A 25,985-nucleotide genomic window follows, 5' to 3' on the forward strand; every position below is an offset into this window, starting at 1 on the left:
GCTGCTCTCACTTTCTGAGACGGGCTGCATTCTGTCAATGTGTATCTCTCTAAATAAACCTGCTTTCACTTTACTATGGCTTGAATTCTTTCCTGCGCAAAGCCAAGAACCCATACTTGGCAGCTCGTCCCAGGGATTCACCTGAGACCTGGGACATGACCATCCTTTTGCACCCCTTCTTTCTCTGCAACAACCCTCTTCTCAAGGTTGCAATCCTTGGTCTTAGGAGGCCCATTTCCTGCAAGACCCTTCGCACATCCTCTCAATTTGATTGCATTTCTCACTCCCCACCCCCCATACTTAACCTTATTTCTGTAACTATCTGTCTTGCCTGCTAGGGGGAAAGGATTGTGTACTGTTCATTCTCTGTATACCCACCCTCCAGAGGCCCTGGCATATAGAAGGATCTCAGCACATTTCTTTTTTTTAATAAATTAATTTAATTTAATTTATTTATTTTTGGCTGTGTTGGGTCTTCGTTGCTGCATGCAGGGTTTCTCTAGTTGCGGCGAGCGGGGGCTACTCTTCCTTGCGGTGCGCGGGCTTCTCATTGCGGTGGCCTCTCTCGTTGTGGAGCACGGGCTCTAGGCACGCGGGCTTCAGTAGTTGTGGCACGCGGGCTCTTGAGGGCAGGCTCAGCAGTTGTGGTTCACGGGCTCTAGAGCTCAGGCTCAGTAGTTGTGGCGCGTGGGCTTAGTTGCTCTGCGGCATGTGGGATCTTCCGGACCAGGGCTCGAACACGTATTCCCTGCATTGGCAGGCGGGTTCTTAACCACTGCGCCACCAGGGAAGCCCCACAGCACATTTCTTTTGAATGATATCAAACTTACAGAACCCATCACCATTTACATATAACTCAGCATACTCTTTTCAAAACCTCACATCTTAGGATCCTTATGCCAGCTTCGCACACATTGTTCCTATTCTGATGGCCTAATTTGTCCACGTTCATCCATCCCTAAAGGTCTGAGGACATTTTTTTCCTAGATGACTTTAACTCAAGTCTCCTTTAAACTTTCTCCTCAGGACTACCTTACCTTAGATATGGACTAAGACACCTATCTCCCATGCCCTAACATTGCTTACCTTTCTAGGTAGAGACAAAAGGAACAAAGACAACAGCATTTTTCCCACATACATTTATATTCTCGAATTCTCTGATTAGATTACTTAGTTTTTGCCCTAATGGGATTATTAGTTTTAATCTAATGAGCACAGGGCTCTTTGATCATTTATCTGGAGAGAAGGTCCCTTGTGTTCATAAAGTTCTCAAAGGGGTCCATGATTTCCAAAAGGTTGAGATTCACATCTCTCATCCCTCTTCTTAAACCCTACAGCTACTGGCCCAATTAAGGACATTACTAACTTACCCTCCCAACCTGATTTGCCTGCCTCCGATCTCTTCCCTATTATTAATTCACACAGTTAAATTTACCAAAAGCACAATTAGGATCATGTCATTCCCTTATTCCAGAGTAGTCAGTGGCTTCCCACCACGGGCAGAATAAAATCTCAACATGGTACCTGATACTCCAGCCAAAGCAGACTACTTCCCTTTCCTCAAAACCTCTACTTCTTCACCTTTGCTTCCTGCCAGGGGAGAACCACCTCCTGCCAATCATTGCCTGTTGTCAAAAAAAATTTAATCGAATTAAGAAAGAAATGGAAAATTTTATTCAAGCCAACCTGAGGATTATAATGTGGGAGACAATATTTCAGAAAGCTGTGAGGACTGTTCAGCCCATTAAAGGTCAAAGCACAGTTATATATAAGTTTTTGAGACATAGGGTTATACATCAAGTCATATATTGACAGTTTACATAATCCTGATCTGTGCATACAAAGTGAGTAGTGGGTCATGGTGAACCCTTACAAGACTGAGAAGGAAGGTTATTTCCTAGGGAGGTCTGGTTAGTGCAGATACACAATACACACTAAAAGGGAGGGAGGAGGCCCAAACGGGCAGAGAAACATTTAGTCTTGCCACAATATATGCATTTTATTTCATCACTGTCAAAACCCTGCCCATCCTTCAAGGCCTAGCTCATGTGCTTCCACTGCCAGAAATACCTCCAGGATATCTGGACAGGATGTCCCAGGCAGAGGTGATATTTTTTACTGCTGAGTCTGCATATGACTTTGTTTGGGTCGGATGTCTAGTTGTACCTCCAAAATCCCCTTTTCCTCTGCATCCTGAGTACAGGGCCACCTAACAAGACATTTCTTAGTCTTTCCTGCAGGTAGGTGTGACTTGCAACTAAGCTCTTGCCACGTGACTAAGCTCATTCCAAAGGGATGTGATGGAAAATGAAATGAGCAAATTCCACGTGACTTGTTTAAAAAGAAATCCCTTGCCTCTTCTCTTTCCTCCTTCCCATGGGCTGGAACATGGATGTGCTCATGACCTAGCATGGAGAAGAATTGTCGCATTGGCCTGGGAGCATGTTATGCAAGAGAGAAATAATCTGTGTTATTTGAGCGACTGTGTTTTAGGGTCTGTGTTACAGCAGCTTACCCTTTACCCAAACACAGGGTTCTCTATGGTAGTGTATTAAATTGTGCCATGTCTTATAAATATTTGTATAAATCTCATCTCTACTAGGAAGCCATCTCCTAATTGGTCTCTCTGCTTCTTATCTTGCTGCCTACGCTCTATTCCTTTTAAGAGAGCAGTCAGATCATGTCATTCTTTGGTAAACACCCTTACTCAGTAATAGCAAAACTCCTTAAAATGACCTACAAGGTCCTACATGGTTGGCACCTTCCCACCAATTGCTCTTAGTTCACTGATCTTATTTTTTCTTACTGGTGTGCTCTACCCCTTCGGCCCCAACACTCACTCTGCACCAGACACATTAGCCTCCTTACTATTCCTCAAACAACTTAGATGCACTCCCGTCCTAGGGTTTTTGCTGTACCCTCTGCTTGTCCCAGATATCAACATGGCTCATTCCTTTAACTCCTTGAGGTCTTTGCTCAAATGTCACCTTCCCAGATAGGCCTTCTCTGACTATCCTATTTAAAATTAGACTCCTCCCCTTCACCACCATCATGGCACATTTTGCTACTTCCTTGCTTGATTTTTCTCCACATCGCTTATCACCACTTGATATATTATACAATTTCTTCATTTACATGTTTATTGTTTGAGAATGTAAACTCTATGAGAGCAGGGATTTCTGATTGTTTACTGCTGTATTCTCAGTGCCCAGAACATGGCCCGGTGCATTAGAAGTATTCAATAAATATTTCATTAAATATTGAAAGAACAAATTCCTTGGAGGCAAATACTTTATAGTCCCCTCAGTGCCTAGTGTACTGCCTTGTATGCAATGAAGCACTCAGTAAATCTTTGATGAATGAAATATGATGGAAGACTACTAATATTCTGCCTTGCAGTCTACTTCCTTCTTCAAGTATCCCTATACACCTAGGCCTATGTTACATTTCTGAACTCGTAAAATTATGACAAAAGGTCAGAAGGAGAGGTCCTCTGCGGACACTGCTGAAAATGGCAGGAAGGGAAAGCTAGGATGCTGCTTTAAATATTTTCTGCCTTTGCCACTTGGACAAATTCCTTCCCATCTCTGGTCTCAGTTTCAACCGTATGTAAAATGAAGCCAGTAGACTAGATGATTTTTTTTTTTTTTTTGCGGTACGCGGGCCTCTCACTGCTGTGGCCCCTCCCGTTGCGGAGCACAGGCTCCGGACGCGCATGCCCAGCGGCCATGGCTCACGGGCCTAGCCGCTCCGCGGCATGGGGGGTCTTCCCGGACCGGGGCACGAACCCGTGTCCCCTGCATCGGCAGGCGGACCCCCAACCACTGCGCCACCAGGGAAGCCCAGACTAGATGATTTTTGAAGTCCCTTTTATTTTTACAGCTTGTAGTTATGAGCATTATGGCACTCATAACTAAAATTGTATGATTCTAAAATTGTATGATTTTTCTCTTACTTCTAACCCATGGTTGGAATATGCTTAATGAAAATGTGGTGAGAATAAAGGCCCTCTTTGGTCCAATTAGCAGTTATCATCATAAAAATAATAAAATAGTGGTGTAAAAGGACACATTAGTAACACGCAGAATATGATGCTGAGGACAACATGAGGCAGACAGGACCAAAAACCAGGTTTTCTGATTCCTCCGGGGTTCTTTATCTGAAGTCCCATAAGTATTCTAAATTTTCTCTCCTTTCCAAGGGTCAGATAAATCAGAACTTTATTGCCCAGATATCGTGGAAAATCCATACTTCATCACTTGTTTGAACATACTTGGTCCCAGCGCTGAAAACAAAATGAGACTTCTCTTGCAGTGTCCCTGGATGACTCAGGTAGCCTGCCCTCAGTCACTTTCCCCTTGGGACTTGTCTGCCAGGCAAAGGCGACACTGAAATTGCTTGTTTGCCCTTTGGATGAGCCTGTGCTATGGGCGTCTGTCTGTGATGCAAACGTGCTTTAATTCAGCCCCATCCTTACAAAAAGACAAAAATCATGTTCAGAAACATGCAAACTCAATCACGTTGAGAAATCTCCCCTTCATTCAGACGAACTGTGGCTGCCATCCTGATAAACAGATATTTTTAAAAGAAACTGTAAACCAGAGCCAGGCTTGCTTTCAGGTGCTGAAGAAAAAAAAAAAAGCGTGACTTGCGGGAAAGATCTGGCCCTACGCGTCACCAGCACCCCTCCACCCCCAGCCAAGCGCGGGTATCTCAGCGTTTTTTAGTCAGCCCTCTCGGACTGCCTCGCTATAGGGGGCGGGGCGATTCCTTAGCCTCGCCCCCTTCAGGGCTTCCAGTCAATCCCTGAGACAGCCGGGGGTAGGCGGAACTACAACAAGGACCCGCCCCTCGCCGGCGCTCAGCTAATCGGAAAGGGCGGGGTGTAAACTTCCCCGCTGACTCCGCCTACCCGGCGCTAGGCAATTTAGAGCCGCGCGCCGGCGGGAATGTAAGATGGCGGAGTAGCAATGCGAAGTGCTTAGTACTGAGTCTCTGGGCCGACTCGGTTCGGGTCTCGGCGGCAGCAGCGATTACTAAGCAGAGAGTGCCTAGGGTAGTTGGCCAAGATGCCAAATATCAAAATCTTCAGCGGCAGCTCCCACCAGGACCTATCCCAGAAGATTGCCGACCGCCTGGGCCTGGAGCTGGGCAAGGTGGTGACTAAGAAATTCAGCAACCAGGAGACCTGGTGAGGATGAAGTTGGGACCCCGACCGGCCTCACCTGCCGGGGCGGCCAGGCGACACTTGGGCAGCAGAGGGTAGGGGGATGGGGCCACCGCGTGAGTTCTGAAGGGCCGGCTTTGGGGGGTGGGGTACGGGGCAGCTCTGTGGCAAGCGTGCCCCACGGGCTGTTTCCGTTATTTTACCTCTCGCGGGAGGGTCACGTTCATTCTCACCGTGCGGTTGGGTGGAGTCAAGATGGAGCAGGAGGCGAAGCTACTGGGTTTGAAGGCAAGGGCTGGAGGACCCAACGCTGCCTAGAGTGGCTAGAGGGAAAAGACGCCTAGGCTCGGCAGTGGGGACACGTGGCTTTGTCGCTTCGCTTTTGAGCCATCCAGACCAGATTGGGTTCTCTTCAGCTCTTAGACCAGCTTGCCTGGGAGATCCTACTGCGTACTGCGCCCTCGTAGTGCTTCTCCTAGAGTCTAAGAAGTAGCTTTTCAATTCGAAACGGTGTCGGTCGGATTTCCTGTTGAGGGAATTTGACATTATGTACTGAGGGCGCCAAAATTAATACTGAGGACTTCCCTTCGATTGGCAAGGGTTGGCTTTTCACATCTTTAGACTCGGAGCCATACTTAAGTTAAATCTAGTTGCTCGGATAAAATGATGCATTAACTGCATCCTGATTGCCAGCATCTCAGTTTGAGCCATCCAGAAAATCTTAGGGAACCTTAATTCTGGAATCCTTGATCTTCCCAAGTGTAGCTACTGGTCTAGACAATACAAAAGCATATTTTTCAGTACCAAAGTCTATCCTGAACTTGCCCACTTCTAACGTTGTGCAGGGGATTTAGGAAACAGTTTTATCCCTGAATATTAAGATAATCGAGAAAAGGTCATGGAGTGGAAGGCCAGGAATGCATAGAGCATTGCAATGAATTGTTTTCATTGCTTTGCTAATTAAATTTGCACCTTCCCCGCACTTCTACCGTGCTCCTGCACCTTGGGGCCATCTTAGAGATAGCTTGGTCACCTGATCCGTTCAATACCCCTTCCACCTAAACATAGCATGTTCTGGTTCTGTTAGGTGTTTTTTTGTGTTTCTCGTTGGTACCCTGTTGATCAAATCAGAGCAGTGCCCACAGTCTTACAGTCAGTCCTCTATTAAGGGGAAAGTTTACACCAAACCTAATGAATCAGTTAAATTAGTGAAGATTGCTTTGAACATTTTTTCCTAAATGCTTTTGTTCCCTTTTTTCTTTCTTTAAACTGTTTACCAAAGTGTAACTCCCCCTATCCTTTGTAGACTCTGCTGATAAGAGCATTCATCTGTAGTGGACAGCTTCCTTCTGGATTCTTGATCATTGTACCATTGGTTGTGATGCAAATGATAGTGCAAACACTGATGCCATTTGTAACCAGGCAGTACCTTAGTCGAAAGGCTAGCCGAGCTGCTGTCTTTAGCTTTAACCACAGCATTATGACTCATGGGCTGTAATAAAACAAAACAGGACCAGACTTTGCAAGTGGCACTATAGCTAGGGGACAAGAATGATTTTTCATTTAGAGGTTTTTTTGGTTCCCCTTAGAGAACTGTGACTATTAAGTCCTTTTCCTATGCTTCATGAAAAAATACAAAGACTTTTTTTTCTTTGTGGACCCTCTGCCTAGTGCAACACATCAGGACCTGAGGCTATATTGGGAGAGGGGAGGGGGAGAACACTTTAATGTTCTACTGATTGATTTATCGGAATTAGCAGGAGTCCCAATGTACTTCCCTGAGATAAAAAGCTGAATTCATTTTTTTTTTTTTTTTTTTTTTTTGCGGTAAGCGGGCCTCTCACTGTTGTGGCCTCTCCCGTTGCGGAGCACAGGCTCTGGACGCGCAGGCGCAGCGGCCATGGCTCACGGGCCTAGCCGCTCCGCGGGATGTGGGATCTTCCCGGACCGGGGCACGAACCCGTGTCCCCTGCATCGGCAGGCGGACTCTCAACCACTGCGCCACCAGGGAAGCCCCTGAATTCATTTTTAAACAATTGGACAGTAACATGCTTGGAAACATTGGATAAGATTAAGCCCAATGTGGAAAATTGCTGACTGGTTAAGTTGCCTTGTTTCTGGCTTAATCATTAGCTTTTTGGTTCCTTAGATGTTCTGAAATCTTCATTGAACATAATCGAATATGTTGCTTATGGAGCTTCCCCTTACCTCCCTCCCCCAACCTTTGGCTTTTCTGCACTGCATAAGTGGTAACTGCTGCCCCGTGTGACTCTTGGGATCTAAAGGTCATGGACAGGGCAGCTCAGTAGGTGCTTTGGGTCATCAGATGGGGAACTGCAGAGCCCATCCTCAATGAGACCGTTTTGCAGCAATTTGGCTGAATCTCAGGGGTTGATGCTCTCTTGAGTAGCTTTCTTCTGAAGTCAGGATCATCCTTTGCTGTCCAGTTTTTTAGTTTTTGTTTTTTCATATATATATAGATTTAATTAATTAATGTATTTATTGGCTGCGTTGGGTCTTCCTTTGCTGTGCGCAGGCTTTCTCTAGTTGCTGCCAGCGGGGGCTACTCTTCGTTGCCATGCGAGGGCTTCTCATTGAGGTGGCTTCTCTTGTTGCAGAGCACAGGGTCTAGGCGCGCAGGCTTCGGTAGTTGTGGCTTGCGCACTCTAGAGCACAGGCTCAGTAGTTGTGGCGCACGGGCTCAGTTGCTCCAAGGCATGGGGGATCTTCCTGGACCAGTGCTCGGACCAGGGCTCAAACCGGTGTCCCCCGCATTGGCAGGCAGATTCTTAACCACTGCGCCACCAGGGAAGCCCCTGCTGTCCTGTTTTTGAGGAAACATACATACATATATGTGGGTGTATGACACACACAAATAGCTATGAGAGGTTAAAGGTTCAGGCTCTGGAATCAGAGAAGCTGGGTTTGAATCCTAAGCCTTTCTTTGCCTCAGTAATCTCATCTCTAAAGTAGCATCTACCCAGAGTCTATTGTGACAATTAAATGAGATAGGAGTAAAGTTATTAGAAAATTGTCTAACAAATTCACAGTGTTGGTAAGGGGTGGTGATGGTATTGCAGAAAATGTGGAAAATATAGAAGAGGACAGAGGGGAGAAAAGACATCCCAAATAATTCCACCACCCAAGATAAACTTAACATTTGATTTATGAACTTCCAGATGTTTGTTTATGTACTTTTTAAAAAAAGTAAGATAGGTTGTTTATAGCTTTCTTCACTCAGCAATATATTTTGAGTAGTTTCTCTTAATATTTAGTCTACATGGTTTTAAATAGCTGTATAGTCTTGTCATGGTTTTACTATAATTTTAGATAAGCAAGTCTCTATTACATATTTAAAAGTTTTGATCTGATTCTTTTATGTGAAAACTCTTGAATGTAAATCTTTTGACTGTTTCTGATTATTTCCTTAGGATAAATATCTAGAAGGGGAATTACTAGGTTAAAGGGTATACACCACTTCTCAGACTTTTTTTTTTTTTGGCTGCGTTGGGTCTTCCTTGCTGCGTGCGGGCTTGCTCTAGTTGCGGTGAGCGGGGGCTACTCGTTGTGGTGCACGGGCTTCTCACTGCGGTGGCTTCTCTTGTTGTGGAGCATGGTCTCTAGGCACGCGGGCTTCAGTAGTTGTGGCACATGGGCTCAGTAGTTGTGGCTCACGGGCTCTAGAGCGCAGGCTCTATAGTTGTGGTGCACGGGCTTAGTTGCTCTGCGGCATGTGGGATCTTCCTGGCCCAGGGTTCGAACCCGTGTCCCCTGCATTGGCAGGCGGATTCTTAACCCCCTGTGCCACCAGGGAAGTCCCTCTCAGGCTTTTTAATACCTATTGCCAAATTTGCTTTCTAGAAAAGTTGAACGAGTTCTGCTATCAGCAATGATGATATTAATTAATAAATAGTGAATGCTTAAAATGTGCTAGTTCCTATGCTGTGCACTTTATACACATCTAATATTTAATCCCCTCAACACTGCTCTGAGGGGGTACTCTTACTATCCCCATTTTATGGATGAAGGAACTAAGATTCAGAGGTTAAGTAACTTGCCCAACTCTGAGTATTTTCTTTAAATTTTTTGCTGTTACAGTATTCATCTGGCTTTTGAAACTTCTGAATGTACTAAATTTTTTTTTATTGAGGTATAGTTGATGTACAATATTATATGCTTCATGTGTACAACAAAGTGGTTCACAATTTTTAAAGGTTATATTCCGTTTATAGTTATTATAAAATATTGGCTGTATTCCCTGTGTTGTACAATATATCCTTATAACTTATTTATTTTATACATGGTAGTTTGTACCTCTTAAATCCCCTACCCTTATCTTCCCCTTCCCCCTTCCCTCTCCCCACTGGTAACCTCTGGTTTGTTCTCTATATCTGTGAGTCTGTTTCTTTCTTGTTATATGTACTAAATTTTTGGACTCAATATTGTTAAATAAGTTTGGTTTATTTGGTTACTCTGGATAGGCTGAGAGGGGGATGACTTTAACCTTGGTTGCCTAGGATTTTCCTAAGAACTATAACCTTTGTTAGTTAATCCCATATATTTTGCACGTGCCAACATCCATCTAAATTCTTGAGATTTTCTTAAGAATACCACCAATCAAAAGGCACTTTTAGATTCACTTTATTTCCATTTTATGTTTAACATTTTGTGCTTGTCAGATGCAATTATGTCTGATGCTAAAGGAAAGGGTAAAGGAGAAGCCAGTTTTTCTCACTGGATGGACATAGCCAGTCATCTGGCCTCCCCAGAACAGCTGGGAGAATCATTGGCCCAAAGCCATTTGGAGGACCTACCATTGGCTAGAGGGGAAGAACAAGGATTGTTACCCTTTCAATTGCTAAACCGGGTCTTTCCACCTGGTAGATGATTTATATATATATATATATATATATATATATATATATATATATATATATAAATTTATTTATTAATTTATTTATTTATGGCTGTGTTTGCATGCCGGCTGGCGCTACTCTTCGTTGCGGTGATAGATGATATTAAGAGCAAACAGGTTTCAGAAACACCATCAATTCTTCTACCATCCATCACTGCCTAACTTATCATCTCTTAGAGGAAACCATAAGAATAATATTAAGGTTTTTCGGGATTCACTGAACTGTTTATTGACCGAGCTGTATAATCTAAGTGTACTTCATGGGCTTTTTTAAAGGCTTTATGCAAGTCTGTACGTCATAGCACTAACTGGAGGGAAAGATTGGTCTTGATTAGTGGGATTAGAATTATGTACAGTAAAACAAGGCAGTGTCCTAGTTTATGTGTACCACTTTATTTTTAATATAGTTAAATAATTTTTTAAGTTATTAGATACATGTCTGGTCATAACATCCTTCTTTGCTTGAGGGTACGTGCTAGTCCTAAGTGTGGCTTTGGGAAACGGCTGCACTGTTGGTTGCTTATTAGGTGATATAATACAAAAATGGTACTGGTGATTGTTAGGTGGTGAGCTGGTGACTTTTTTTAAGAATTACTTTTCAAACCTTATGTGATGTTAGAATATACTTTTTAAAAATATCACTTCTACTAAAGTTATGTATTTAGCAAATGCTCTCTGATGTTTAAGTTGGCAGTGAAAATTTAATTTTGTAATTAATACCTTACCTGCTTTCAAGAAAGGATTTAAAGTGTTTCATGATAGTCACAGTTACAAAAAGTTTAAGTAGATACATCAGAAGCCTGTTAGAACAAAGGACTATAGTAATTGTGCCAAGAATTTGGCATAAAGTGATTACTGAATTTGATTTAGTGTTACTTTAACTGTATCCCTTGGCTTCCCGGCAGCCAAAGGGATAAAGGCATATGCAATGGATTATGTAGTTTTCATTTTCATAAAACTCTTTAGATACTTCCAGGCACAAAATTCTACAAATTTTATGGGTGGAATCCTTAAATAGTGATACCGAGTAACATAATGAACAATGTAAGCAATTTTGTGAATATTTTTTATATTGACTTTGGTAGTTGAGGCATTTGTAAAAAGAGATAAGCCACCATGGTCTTAAATATACTGTTTTCTGGTCTTACTTGATAATAAGACAGCTTTACAGTAGATAATTAGCCCATCCCTTATACTGTCTTGGATCAATTATCAAACGGCTCTTCCCTGGCTCCTAATCAAACAGTCTGACTGGTGAGTGAATGTCTGGAGCACAGATGATATTCTGTGTTCTTGACTGGAACAAGAGCCATAGGTTTCCCACGCCAGGTGTAGAGGACACGATTGGCTTTTTATTGGCAATCAATATGCATGACTTTTATTCTCCCCCAGAGAAGTGGAGAGCTTGGTCAAGGAGGTGAGGTGGCAGGGGGGGCAGGGAGTGAAAAATAAAATAAAATAAAATGAAATTTTCTTGAAAAATAAAATAAAATTTCTTCAGTTTTGAAGTTGCTGGATATTTGAAGTACTCAGTCAGGGCCCTAGAGTTGTGCGCCATAAAATACAGAAGGGACTCAGCCTGGAACCTCTCAAAGGGCAGGCAGCGTTAGTAAAGGAGATCTGGAAGTCTCTTGAAACTCCCGCAGCCTCTTGTTTGGGCCCACCACAGTGAGGAACTTGCAGAGCAGGCTCACCTCCACAAGGTGTTATTTAGTCCTGTCCATTTGAGTGGTTTTTTAAAAAACTTAACATGTAATTAATATAAAAAATCAATATATTTTTATTTTATTTATACCAGCTTCACAGTAAGGTGTGGTATTTCACACTTACTGCGCATCTCAGTTCACCTCCTCAGCCACACTAGCCACATTTCAAGTGCTCAACAACCACTTGAGGCCAGTGACTCCCTTACTGGGCAGTGACGCTCTAGGGCCTACACTTTGGATAGCATGCAAGTTGCTCTCCCAGGAAGCCCTCCCTGGCCCTCTCTTGCCTGTCCATTTGAATTTAAAGCAATGTCTCCAGAAAGCAATTTTGGCATTAGCATAGTTGACATTGCTGACGGATTTACTTGTTTCCTAAGGCTGATCTTGGTGATTAATAGATGTCTGTTCAGCTGTGTCTTGGGGTCCACAGAATTGCTGTTCAGTTCATCGTGTTGCTCAGCATCACTATTTCAGGATCCTGCCATAAAATTCTTTGTAGCCATTGCATCCTGGTGGACCCATCAAGTTGTACTTCCACCCAAAATTAAATATCTGTCAGCTGGGTATCTGTAAAAGTGTATGAGCAGATCTGTCAAAACCTTTTGAAGAAACACGTTGGACCCACTTACCTCTAGTGTGAGGTGAGTTACTTTGTGAGGGACGATAAACCTCAGTTTTCTAAATTTTCACGATGGCAGGCCTGCAGAAGGTTCATAAGTGAGCAGATGCAAGAGGCAGCCTAATCCTGAGTGGCATTCATTCATTCATTCATTCTTCCTGTTATAGAACATTTCAAACATGTACAGAAGTAGAGAGAATAGTAAATGATTTCCCTGCCATGCACCCGTCACCCAGTTCAGCAGTTATCAATTCACGGCTAATCTTGTTTCATTTATTATTCCCCCTCCCCCCGCCCCCCCCACAATTGGATTATTTTGAAGCAAACCTTGATATTATGTCATATCACCCATATACATTTCATTAACCACAATACCATTTTCTTGCCTGAAACAAATTAACAGTAATCTCTTAATATCAAATAATTAGCCAGTATTCACATTTGTCTCATAAATGTGGGATTTTTAAACAATTTGCTTGAATTGGTATGCAAATAAGGTCCATACAGTGCAATTGGTTGATTTTTTTTATGTATTTATTTGGCTGCATTGGGTCTTCGTTGCTGCACACGGGCTTTCTCTAGTTGCGGTGAGCGGGGGCTACTCATTGCGGGCTTCTCATTGCGGTGAGCGGTGGCTGCTCGTGCAGGCTTCTCATTACAGTGGCTTCTCTTGTTGCGGAGCACGGGCTCTAGGCACGTGGGCTTCAGTAGTTGTGGCATGTGGCTCACTAGTTGTGGGTCGCAGGCTCTAGAGCGCAGGCTCGGTAGTTGTGGTGCACGGGCTTAGTTGCTCTGTGGCATGTGGGATCTTCCTGGACCAGGGCTTGAACCCGTGTCCCCTGCATTGGCAGGCAGATTCTTAACCGCTGCGCCACCAGGGAAGTCCCTCTCAGAATTTATTTATTATTTATTTATTTATTTATCTATTTGGCTATATTGGGTCTTAGTTGCAACATGTGGGATCTTCATTGCAGCATGCGAGATCTTTCATTGCAGCGCATGGGCTCTTCATTGTGGCACACGGACTTCTCTCTAGTTGTGGTGCGTGGGCTTCAGAGTGCAAGGGCTCAGTAGTTGTGGTGCACACGGGCTCTCTAGTTGTGGCACGCAGGCTCTAGAGTGCATGGGCTTAGTTGCCCTGCAGCATGTGGGATCTTAGTTCCCTGACCAGGGATTGAACCCACTTCCCCTGTGTTGGAAGGCAGATTCTTAACCACTGGACCACGAGGGGAGGCCCCAAGAGCTAGCTTTTTGTTTCAGTGGTTTTTCTCTATTGTTTTACTGTCTTTAACTTCATTGGTTTTTGCTCTTATGTTTATATTTTCTTCTGTTTACTTTGGGTTTATTTTGCCCATTTTTCAGTGCCTGAAGGTTTACCTCCAAACATCCCGACAAATGATTTTTCCTCTTTGTTCTGGCTACCAGGAATCTCAACTTCCCTGTTCTAATTGCTTTCTGGTTTGATTTTTACTCTTTGCTTTTATTTCTCTTGCTTCACAATATAAGCTAACCCCATTTTTTAAAAAGTAGGATCCTGGGATTGGAGACTCGGTGCTTTCACTGCCGAGGGCGTGGATTCAATCCCTAGTCGGGGAACTAAGTAACAATTGTTACTTGGATTGGAAAGGAATAAATTTTAAATAACAATTAGCTCTTGTATCAGCTTCTGGCAATGGAATTACTTCCTTTTGAAGAAGTTTTTCTCTTCATCAGTACAGGTTATCAGCTGTTCTGGTCTACTTGCCTACACACGCTACACATGCACGCATGCCCGTACACCCACACACACACCCCACCTCACCTAGAGGATTAATTGGGGAAATGGTGTTGCTTTGAGGTGTCACTGAGGTTATTATTTTTTAATAAGTTATTCTTGGTAAGGATCCAAGTATGAATATTAAAACTTTCATTTTATGGTAAAATATAGTGTTACTCCATAATCAGAGTAACTTCCTGTGGAATTTTTTAAAATAAGAATTACTAATTGGACCAGAGTACAGTTAGCATAGAATGAAGGCAGGGACCACATCTGTTCTCCATCGTATCCCTGGCACCAAGCAAAGTGATTGGCGATGAACATTTAATATTTGTTCAGTAAACTGCCAATGTGGTAGATGTAGTACTATCTTCTGTAGAAGGCATCATTATAGAATGGTAGTGATTCATTCCTTATATGAGCTTTCTACTTCTTTTGTTATATATGGATTGTGACAGTCATAGATGCTATATCAGATTTGCATTCAGTATATGAAATGAGATACAGCCTGCCTACTGAAATTATAGTCCAGTCACTTCTAAGTGCCTTAGCCAATCTTTTTCATGTCATGTCACCTATAAAAGCAGGTAATATCTGTATAGTACACTGGAGTAAACTGAGGCAGTAAATAGAGGGACTCCTCTGGGGAATCTCCTGAAGTCTGAGGGGATCAAGACCACATGCAGCTGTAACCCATTCATAGCATACGAGTGGGGAAGCTGTGTTTTTTAGACCTTACTGTCTGTAGATATACATTATAGTGCTTTAAAATCTATTGTTTTTGTTGTCCTTCCTTTTCCTGTAGTGTGGAAATTGGCGAAAGTGTGCGTGGAGAGGATGTCTACATTGTTCAGAGTGGCTGCGGTGAAATCAACGACAATCTAATGGAACTTTTGATCATGATTAATGCCTGCAAGATTGCTTCAGCCAGTCGGGTTACTGCAGTCATCCCATGCTTCCCTTATGCCCGGCAGGATAAGAAGGATAAGGTAGGAGCGGAATCTTTTTTTTTTCTTTAATTCTTTTTTTAAAATCAGGGGAAGCAGGAGCACTTGCCCAAAGTCAAAATCTTCCTTAATTATCAAATGTATATTTAGAGGATATTACTTTTTTTATCTTAGGCATTACCTGATTTTCACAGCAATTGGTGTGATTGGTTTGTATAAAGTAACACATTTGCAGTCTGTTTTATTCCAGTCATATGTTTGTGACTTTTGGCTAACTCACTGCTATTTTTTCATTGTATCAGCAAGACTAAGCACCAGCTTCCATGGAGTAGAATTTTTTTTAAACTATGGTAGCTCCTCTGGGACCCTCTTGGTTCTAGTGGTGACCTCTTCATATAACTTGAAGTCGGTTACATGAATACTTGGTCTCATTACACACACGCGCACGCACACACACATCTCACCTTATTTGGAGTATTAGAGGATAAAGCATATATGTAAAACTTTGCAGGTCTGTTGTAATTGATGCCCCAATTTTACATACAATGCCTGGGAGAAGGCCAGATATTTTTATTTCAGTAAAATACAGTGCTCCCACAGAGTAGAGTAAAGGGCATGGGCCTTGCTATTTTATGGTGCAGCCAGGTGTGTTTACCGGTTATTAAAGGGGGTTGAGGTTACTGGAACATTGGCCTCCGGATGAGTAAGGGAGTGGTGTAATTTATAAAATAAAACTATAATTTCCATCCTGTGATGTGTCTTTAATTTTATTTATTTATTTATTTATTTTTGGCTGTGTTGGGTCTTCGTTTCTGTCTGAGGGCTTTCTCTGGTTGCAGCGAGAGGGGGCCACTCTTCATCGCGGTGCGCGGGCATCTCACTATCGTGGCCTATCTTGTTGCGGAGCACAGGCTCCAGACGCGCAGGCTCAGTAGTTGTGGCTCACGGGGCTAGTTGCTCCGCGGCATGTGGTATCTTCCCAGACGAGGGCTCGAACCCATGTCCCCTGCATTAGCAGGCAGATTCTCAACCACTGTGCCACCAGGGAAGCCCCTAATGTGTCTTTAAATGTTGCCACGTTAGATGTTACACAGGTTTGAGTATGTATGTGTTAAAAGAGATTTTAATAAAATTCTTTCCAAAAAGATTTTTAAAGTCTGCGTAATTTAAATAATGGAGCATTGGAAACACTTGAATAGGCAGAAAATATGTACGTGAAGAAAAAGAAAGGTAGGGAAGGTATTTTCTTTTCTGAAATATGTATCTTGATTTGGAAAAATGATAATCCACTTCATATTTGTGCCAGATTGTGATCTACTCAAAGTCAGTGGCTATGTCACTTTTTATGAATTTCCTGGTAGCACAGTACCTTAAACACAGTAGGTGCACAGTAAATAAGTGCTTCTTGAGCAAATGAATTGTTTCTCAAATTGGCTTTTTTTTTTTTCTTTCCTCCCCTCCATTTAGAGCCGGGCTCCAATCTCAGCCAAGCTTGTCGCAAATATGCTCTCCGTAGCAGGCGCGGATCATATTATCACCATGGACCTGCATGCTTCTCAAATTCAGGTATCAGTGGAAGCTAAGTATTAGCTTAGGGATTATTAGGGATTAGAAAGGGGGTAGGAGAGGACTGAATGCTGAAAACCGTAGGGAAGCAAAAACTGCCCAAGTACAGCTCAAATAAACTAGACACTGATGACATTTTCAACATCCTCACCTTAAGCATAGATCATGATCTTAGCCACGTGGGGTGGTTGGACAGGGAGGCCGTCTGGGATTCTGGGAAGCATGTAGGCTTTGGCATCAGACTTAGTTTGAATACTGGCTCTGACACTAACTAGCTTTGTAACCTTGGGCAGGTTATTTAACTTCTCTGAACACATGCTGCTTTGTTATTGTGAGTATCAAGTAAGATATTAAATTCATAGTATAACACCTGGCTCATGAAAGATACGAAATAAATGGGAGCTGTTATTGTCATCATTAAATTTAGAGCCATAGATATTGGAACCTACCTTCTATCCTAAACAGAGTTAGGGGAGCAGAATACCACCTTATAGTTTATACTTTTTAAAGAGACTTTGAAATCATTATCATTGGAGGCTTCTGGGAATTCAGTGAGATACAGGACAGGTGATTATACCCATTTTATAGAAGAGGAACAGATTAGTTGTGAAATACAACTAATATGTAGCAACTAGTGTTAGAACACAGATCTCCTGACTTCTAGTTACTGTGACCATTTATTGTAAATGGCTTCCATTAAGTTTATATACCATAGCATCTCTAACCTGTTTACCAGTTAGTTTTTGCTCCTTAACAAACCAGCCCAACATTTACTGGCATAAAGTAGTAAGCATTTATTACCTCGTGGGTCTGCACGTTGGCTGGGTAGTTCTGGTCTTGGCTGGACTTGGCCGTTTTTCTCAAGAGCTTGCTCATGTGCCTGTGGTCAGCTGTGGTGTAGCCGAGGCCTGGCTTTGCCCGTCGTGGCTGGGCTCTCTTACATAGCCCAGATTCAAGGAGGCTGTTTTTACAGTCTGCCACACCGGGCATGCCTTCTGATCAGTTTGAATGTTGCAGTAAAGTATTCTGTTGGCAAGTTACTATTCTCTTTGTGTTCATTATTTGTAAATGGAAGAGGAGGAAAACAAGCAAAACTGACCCAGCTTCTTTCTTTCTATAGGGCTTTTTTGATATCCCAGTGGACAATTTGTATGCAGAGCCAGCTGTCCTCAAGTGGATAAGGGAGAACATCTCGGAATGGAGGAACTGCACGATTGTTTCACCCGATGCTGGAGGAGCTAAGAGGTATGGTTGAAAGTCATGTTATTCCCAACGTACTGGGGAAAAGCTTTCAGACAGTTGCGTCAGAAAACGATGTTTCTCTATTGAAGTGAATTTTTCTCTTCTTGAAGTATAGTTGATTTACTATGTTGTGTTAGCATCAGGGGTACAGCAAAGTGATCTGAAAAAGACTATATATATATATATATATATATATATATATATATATATATACACACATACATATATATGTATATGTGTATATATATATATGTATGTGTATATATATACACACACATATACATATATATATACACATATATATATATACACATATATATATATATATATATAGTCTTTTTCAGATTCTTTTCCATTATAGGTTACTACAAGATATTGAGAAGTGACAGTTTTTAAGTACTTGGATGTGCCGGTAGCTAGGACATGGGCTGGATATGGTTTTACTCACTCCTCTTCTACTGGCCTGAGTCACTACCTGAAAGACAGCAGAGGTGCACAAAATAGTCTGGCATCGTGGGCTTGACCATAACCCAACAGTGACTCAGCGCTGCAGGGCTAGCAACAGCGCTGTGACCCATCAGGAGGGGGAGGAATTTGGTTTTCTAATGAATGGCACCTGCTATCGAAGCCCATGATAATAGTGAACAAGTAAGCTTTTACATACCTCCAAATGGTTGGTTAAACCATTTTGATCCTTTAGATTGAAATATTAAGCAGGAAGGAAAAGAAAGTGTGGTGATTTTATTTAAGCCAAGCTCTGAACATTCTAAACAAACTGATTGCCAGGGATTGCCAGTTGCAGTGCTTCAGCTCACATGGTGCAGACTAAGAGCTTTTCATTTCTTTAGCGGCTCACTCGTTAGTAATGCATTCAAAAGCGTGACACATGTTCTTGTTGTGGAAATAGAATGAAGAGCTACAAAACACAGATGATTAGGAAATGCGAATTCAGATCTTTGCAAAAGCCATTCAAACCTTCAATGACTGTTTCTCAACAACCTCTTTATTTCAGGAACGTCAACAGAACTGATAAGCTGAGAGCTTGAGTTCTGTTCTCCAGCCAGATGTATGGCTTTGTGAGTCCCTTGTCGCTAGTTACCATCTGTAATACTAGAGACGGAGCCTAAAACACATCCCCCTCATGGTGGTTGTCATACTTGGGAAAATCATCTTCCACAGAGACTTAGAAAACAGTCACATTTGAAATAAGTAATCAAGCACGATTTTCTTTCCAAAGTTGGGTACAAAAAAACTGCCTTCAGTAGATGGTTTATTGCTAAATGATTTTGTTTGTTTGTTTATAATTTTCTTTTAGTGATGAAAGATTTTCAAAGTGAATGGCTATCACGTCTGTCTTGGCAGGGTTTTTGGACTAGGTAGAGATTCCTGTGTGATTGTGACTTGCACATAGTTCTACCATCAAGGATATCGGGAGTGACTTTTTTGAGCCCTTTACACTTTGTCAGTCACTGAGTTTGTTGGCCATTGAGTGTGGATGGTTTGGGATGCTTGAACTAAGTGACCATGCATTTGCCTCGGCTAAATAATCATTCCAAGCAGATTGGTAACTTTTTTTTTTTTTTGGCTGCGCCGTGCGGCATGTGGGATCCTAGTTCCCCAACCAGGGATCGAACCTGTGCTCCCCACTTTGGGAGCACAGAGTCTTAACCACTGGACCACCAGGGAAGTCCCAGGTTGGTAACTCATGTTGTTATGTGCCCATGCAGTAGGAAAGGAGAGCACAGGGTATGGGTTGTTTAGATCAGGTGTAAATGTTGCCTAGGTTGTGGTCCAAGTCTTGTTTGTTCTTTATTATATGGTCACAGGTTCTCCCTTATTCAGCACAAACTTGAGATATGTGACCATAGCCACAAGGGAAATAGGACGTAATGCTCTGGTTGGATCAGTATTACATTAAAACACAAAGCATAGGCCTCTTCACCCGTAAGAAGGATGGCATGGTGGAGCGTGGTCGTATGTGTCACTGGGGCACCACGGTCCTATACACTGAATGGATTGCTGTTTGAGTGATTACATGGTACTTTGTCGCCAGAAAGATTTGTTTTCTATCCCACCTTCTAGTCTGGTTTGTATTGCCTTGTAATTTTTTTTTTTTTTTTTTTGCATTATGCGGGCCTCTCACTGTTGTGGCCTCTCCCATTGCGGAGCACAGGCTCCGGACGCGCAGGCTCAGCGGCCATGGCTCACGGGCCTAGCCACTCCGCGGCATGTGGGATCTTCCCGGACTGGGGCACGAACCTGTGTCCCCTGCATCGGCAGGCGGACTCTCAACCACTGTGCCACCAGGGAAGCCCTTGCCTTGTCATTTTAAAAAAAGGAATTTTGTTTTGATTTGGAGATGCTTTGAGCTGTACAGCAAGATGCCTGGTTTGCCCAGTTAATTGGTAAAACTTTTTTTCTAGCAGTCCTTAAAGGAATTCCCAAGCTTGGTGTCCAGGTACAGTTGACATTGACAGTTGGTGGATCACTGAGGGGAGTGTGATGAGGGCGTGGGCATTGGAATGGGCTGGGTACTGCTCCTCTCCCACCAAGTTCAGGTTCACTTCTCACCACATCTGCATGTCAAATTGGGGTGATCTACACTCCCGGCATTAGTTAACCAAGTCATCTCTCTCTCCCCTTTCACTGCCAGTCTAGTAAACGAACATGCCCTAGCATTCATTATACCGCTTCCTGGGACTGGTGAGGGTGTCTGTCTTCCCCTACAGTAACCCAGAATGAATTGTAATCTAAGTTTGACTAATACATTCATAAAGTGCTCTCAGGGTATGGAGGCATTAGTCTATGAAACCCAGTTTGTGATGCCAGTCAATTCCGGTTGCTTTCTTCCAACCCTGGGAACTGTTGGGTTTCAAGGAGTCTTCCCCCCCAGAAAACAAGCCCATCCTTTATTTCCTTTCTTTGTCCTAAGACACACACACACACGCACACGCACAGGCACACGCACAGGCACATGCACACGTTTTAACTGTGAATACCCTGTGTTGCAGAGTGACCTCCATCGCAGACCGGTTGAATGTGGACTTTGCCTTGATTCACAAAGAACGGAAGAAAGCTAATGAAGTGGACCGCATGGTGCTAGTGGGAGATGTGAAAGACCGGGTGGCCATCCTCGTGGATGACATGGCTGACACTTGTGGTACAATCTGCCACGCAGCTGACAAGTGAGTGCCTAGTGGTGGAGCTGGGGGTTAGAAGTAAAAAGCTAACTGCTATCTGAATGCCCTAATCCTGCTGATTCTCTTTGGAACTGAATTGAGGAGATGACAACTAGCTTTCTTTTGTCACCCTAGGCTAAAATTGCAATGCATGTAAATTGATAAGTATTATGTTTTTCTCTAGATTTTCTTAGTTTTATTTTTCCTTGTTATTGTGCTAAACTTTATGTAACATGAAATTTGCTGTTTTAACCATTTTTAAGTGTGCAATTCAGTGGCATTAGTTGCATTCACAGTGTTGTGCAACTGTCACCACTATATTTCCAAAATTATCTCATCATTCTAAGTACTCTACTTTTGATAGTTTTTTTTTTAAGATTTATTTATTATTTATTTATTTATTTTTGGCTGTGTCGGGTCTTAGTTGTGGCACGCGGGATCTTCGTTGAGGCACACGGGATCTTTTGTTGTAGTGCATGGGCTCTTCATTGTGGTGCATGGGCTTCTCTCTAGCTGTGGTGTGCGGGTTTTCTCTTCTCTATTTGTGGCGTGTGGGGTCCAGAGCACATGGGCTCTGTAGTTTGCGGCATGCAGGCTCTAGTTGAGGCGCACGAGCTCAGTAGTTGTGGCACATGGGCTTAGTTGCCCCGTGGCATGTGGGATCTTAGTTCCCTGACCAGGGATTGAACCCATGTCCCCTGCATTGTAAGGGGGATTCTTTACCACTGGACCACCAGGGATGTCCCTTGATAGTTTTTTAAAACAAGTTAAGGTAAAAAAGTCCATATGCCTGAGGAGACAGAAATAGATTCTCATGTTTATATTTTACCTAAGCTAGAATCCCTGGCCTTACCTTTTGACTGTTCATTTTCACTGCTACTACCTTCATTCGTATTCCTTCTCATCGTTTGCCTGCACTGTTCTGAATTGGCTTCCCTCTGTTCTCTGCTGCCAGTCACCAGGCTCTTACCTCCCCAGTCCATCTTTCACATTGCCACCATACTCGCTTATCTTCCTAAAACTAAGACTAGATTCCTCTCATGTCTCCTTTAAAACCTTAAGTGGCTCCCCACTGCTTATAATCCAAGCCAGTATGGACAGCATTGTTTCTCATAATTTGTTTTTTAAATCTCCAGGTATCCGTGCCTTGCACAGTGCGTAGCATATATGTATAATAAATGCTTAAAAAAAAGACTTGTGTGCTCTCCTGGTTTGGATCCTGGAGTATACATTTATAAAACTCCTTTTATCATATTAGTAAGTTAATGCTAATTGCTCTTAACAGATCAACTCCCTGAACACGGTAAAGTTTCTTTCTTGTTCATGGTATGCTCCAACGCGAGGATTCCCCTTTCAGTCTCGTGGCGCTGCATCTTTAACACTTCCATTTTGTCCAGCCAGAAAGGGAAAGGAGCATGGAGGATCATCCATGGGAGATTTTACAAGCCTCTGTCCACATTTAGATAGCCAGAATTAAGTCACATGGCCACACCTAGCTATGCAAGGGAGGCTAGGAAATGTCCAGCTGTGTGCTAGGAAGAAGAGGAGACAGATTTTGTTGAGCATAGAAGTCTGTGCCACAGTCCTTCTACACTAATTCAAACCTATTCAGATAAGTTCTTAGTCTGTTTCTCTCTCCTTGCTATCAACTGAATTGTATCACCCTAAAATTCAGCCCTAACCCCCAGTGTGATGGTGTTTGGAGATGGGATCTTTGGGAGGTTATTAGGTTTAGGTGAGGTCATGAGGGTGGGGCTCTTATGATGATATTGGTGCCCTTATGAGAAGAGACACCAGGGAGCTCCCTCCCAACCCCACCCCCCATTCTCCCTCTTGGTCTGTGCACACAAAGAGGTCATGGAAGCATATAGCGAGATGGTGGCCACCACCAAACCAAGAGAAGAGGTCTCAGAATGAAACCTACCTTGCTGACACCTTGATCTTAGAACTCCCAACCTCCAGAAACGAGTGAGAAATAAAATTCTGTTTAAGCCATCCAGTCTGTGGTATTTTGTTATGGCAGCCCAAGTTGACTAAGACATTCTTCTTCCCTAAGTCGGATTTTATAGTGACAAGTAAGATTACTCCTAATCAACTCTGCTTTTTCCTCTAGACTTCTCTCAGCTGGAGCCACCAGGGTTTATGCTATCCTGACTCATGGAATCTTTTCTGGCCCAGCCATTTCTCGCATTAATAATGCATGCTTTGAAGCAGTAGTTGTCACCAATACCATACCTCAGGAGGATAAGATGAAGCATTGCTCCAAAATACAGGTGAGGCTGAGATTCTTGCAAAACAAGACTCCACTGAGTATTTAGGAGGTGGTTACATGTGTTGAATTAGGTGTCTGGGTGGGTTCTAAAGATTTCCTCCTTTGCTCTCAAGGCTTAGTCATCAGGATTTGTGACCCAAAAGGAAAAAGATCACGTGTCTAAATATTCAAACAGCTAGACCTAGAATCTCTGGAGGAGAGATCAGTACAGATACAGACCCACAATCAAACAGAAACTTTATTAGTTTCTTCTACAAGAGACAGTGACATCAATCTTTTTAACAGAAATCTCAGGTCATCTGAGAGGTCAAATAGATCCAAGGAAGAAAGATGACAATTAAACAGTTAAATTAATCAAAAGGCACTACAATAGCACCTAAAACCTACAGAGCCCAGGATTCTGCATTTTAACAGGCTCTCCCAGTGATTGTGATGCACACTCAAGTTTCCAGGTCCATGCTTTACAGTTTGTGTGTATCACTCTTAACTATTGGCCCCTGCAAACATAATGTGAAACTTTTAAACTGACGGTATGCTCCTTAGAACTTCAGTGTTTCTCAAAGTGTGCTCTGGAAACCACCTAAGTTAATCACCTAGGGTTCTCATTAAAATGCAGATTCCTTTGCTCTACCCAGGGCCTACAAAAACAGAGGTCATGGGACCGGGACTTTAATTTCCCCAGGTAATTGTCAGACAATGAAGTTTGAGTGCTGTTGCACTAAAAGAACAAGGCTTTCCATTAGAAATATGGAAATATAATCCACTAGAAATATATGGAATTGGAGGGTTGATATCATTCTTAAGGATTTCTTTTTCAGCTTAAATATTCTTTTTTCATTCCTAAGAATTTTTAAATGCCAACCTACCACCATCTTGGTGAGTCTGAGTCAGAGTTTTTCCTCCATAAGCATTTTGACTCTTTCCCAAGTGGTTGGTTATATTTAAAATGTGGGTATGAAGAGCATCTGGCTGTGGGCTCCCTTGGGGAAACAGCACAGTGCAGCAGTCTTAAGAGGAAGGACCCTCATCGGGCTGCTCATCAGTGTCTGCAAACTGGCCAGTCATCTCTGTCTGTATGATACTAACCTGATGCTTGCCTTGCCCTCCTAGGTGATCGACATCTCCATGATCCTTGCAGAAGCCATCAGGAGAACTCACAATGGGGAATCTGTCTCCTACCTGTTCAGCCATGTCCCTTTATAATAGAATAAGTTCTGAGGCTTTTAAAAAATAAAGTGAGTCCCACCCCTTATTTTCCTTTGGTATTTGATGAAAAATCCAGCAGAAGACCCAACTTGTTACAGTGTAGCTTTCTACATCCCACATCAGGTATATGAGTGTTTCTCCTACATTAGAGAAAGATTGAGATTAACTGCTGAGATTTCCTACCTGTATTGTCTCGTCCTGGCTTCTTTGATCTTGTGAGCCTTGCAGCTTTAACTACAGCTCAGCTGCTACAAGATGTCAGACTTTGGAAAAAGTTGTGTAAGGATGTCTGAATGTGTTTGGGGAGCTCAGACTACTTTGCATGTGAATGCTTCAGCGCCCCCCCCCCCGAAATTGTGACAAGTTCTCTAAAGTCTGTACTAAATTCCAGCATGATCCTGGGGCAGCCTGAACCCAGCTCTGGTTGCTGAGCCCCTCTAAGGCTGAAACAGCTCTAGGGCAGGAGCCTGAGAGGAGGCAACCCACCATGCAACAAATGCTTCTTGGGAGGAAAAAGCCTGATCCATCACCCTTTGCTTGGATTCTGTCACTTGGATTCTCCTTTGTCCCTGTTCCTTTCCATTTGGCCTGACCTTCTTTTCCTGGCCAAATATCAACTTGGTCCCAAGTGATCATTGTGCCATAGTCTTCTGGAAAGCAAACTCGCTTCCTACTATATAATCTATAACAATTTACATGAGACTATTTCGCTGTAGCTTAATCTTCCTTAGCCCACTACCACTGCGGTAGTAGGTTTTAGGTGGTGTTGTAGTGCCTTTTGATTAATTTAACTGTTTAATTGTCATCTTTCTTCCTTGGATCTGTTTGACCTCTCAGATGACCTGAGATTTCTGTTAAAAAGATTGATGTCACTGTCTCTTGTAGAAGAAACTAATAAAGTTTCTGTTTGATTGTGGGTCTGTATCTGTACTGATCTCTCTGCCAAAGCTTTGGTTTAAGTGTCTTGGCTGCCCAATGATAGCTCTTACTTCTTTGTTTCTGAGCTATTAACTGCATTGAGTAGACACGGCAGCGGTTTTATTCAACTGTAAGACCTTGAGCTGTCTGGGGTTAACTAAGAACTAGATGTAGTGTAATTCGGTGCATTATACCTGAATTACAGGCTGTATAATGCCTGTTGGATCTCTGGTTCTCATTCCTGGTGATAGGATTTAGGTATTTTCTCAGAGGAAGAGAGTAGTTTGTACAATTTATTCATTTTGAGCCAATTTTGCCAAATGTGGTAAGACTTCCCTCCATCAGTAGTTGACACACATTTAGCATTTAATTTCAGCCCTTCTAATTATAACGCATTCCAAAATGTTAAGTGAGTTTCTTTTTGCATCGTCAAATAAGGACACTGACTTTTTGGGCTGCTAAATGCTTCTGGAGCTTTGTGAAGAGTGCTCC

The 25,985-nt window shown here is 42.8% G+C and overlaps 1 protein-coding gene across 1 annotated transcript; it reads left to right on the forward strand.

The window, feature by feature from the left end:
• Positions 1-4,928: 4,928 nt before the first annotated feature.
• Positions 4,929-25,491, forward strand: PRPS1 (phosphoribosyl pyrophosphate synthetase 1). Its single transcript, XM_004281507.4, has 7 exons — positions 4,929-5,191; positions 14,969-15,152; positions 16,578-16,676; positions 17,797-17,921; positions 20,930-21,103; positions 23,211-23,370; positions 24,480-25,491. The coding sequence occupies exons 1-7, from the start codon at positions 5,070-5,072 to the stop codon at positions 24,570-24,572; spliced, it is 957 nt and encodes a 318-aa protein (XP_004281555.1). The 5' UTR covers positions 4,929-5,069; the 3' UTR covers positions 24,573-25,491.
• The last annotated feature ends 494 nt before the right edge of the window (positions 25,492-25,985 follow it).

This window comes from Orcinus orca, chromosome X, assembly GCF_937001465.1.
Source record: "Orcinus orca chromosome X, mOrcOrc1.1, whole genome shotgun sequence".
NCBI classification, from domain to species: Eukaryota; Metazoa; Chordata; class Mammalia; order Artiodactyla; family Delphinidae; genus Orcinus; species Orcinus orca.

Bases quoted from the DNA above. Each gene is read 5' to 3' on its own strand.
- PRPS1 (XM_004281507.4), top strand. From the start codon at position 5,070: ATGCCAAATATCAAAATCTTCAGCGGCAGCTCCCACCAGGACCTATCC. The intron at 15,153-16,577 runs GTAGGAGCGGAA...CCCTCCATTTAG, and splicing joins GGCAGGATAAGAAGGATAAG to AGCCGGGCTCCAATCTCAGC. The intron at 16,677-17,796 runs GTATCAGTGGAA...TTCTTTCTATAG, and splicing joins TGCATGCTTCTCAAATTCAG to GGCTTTTTTGATATCCCAGT.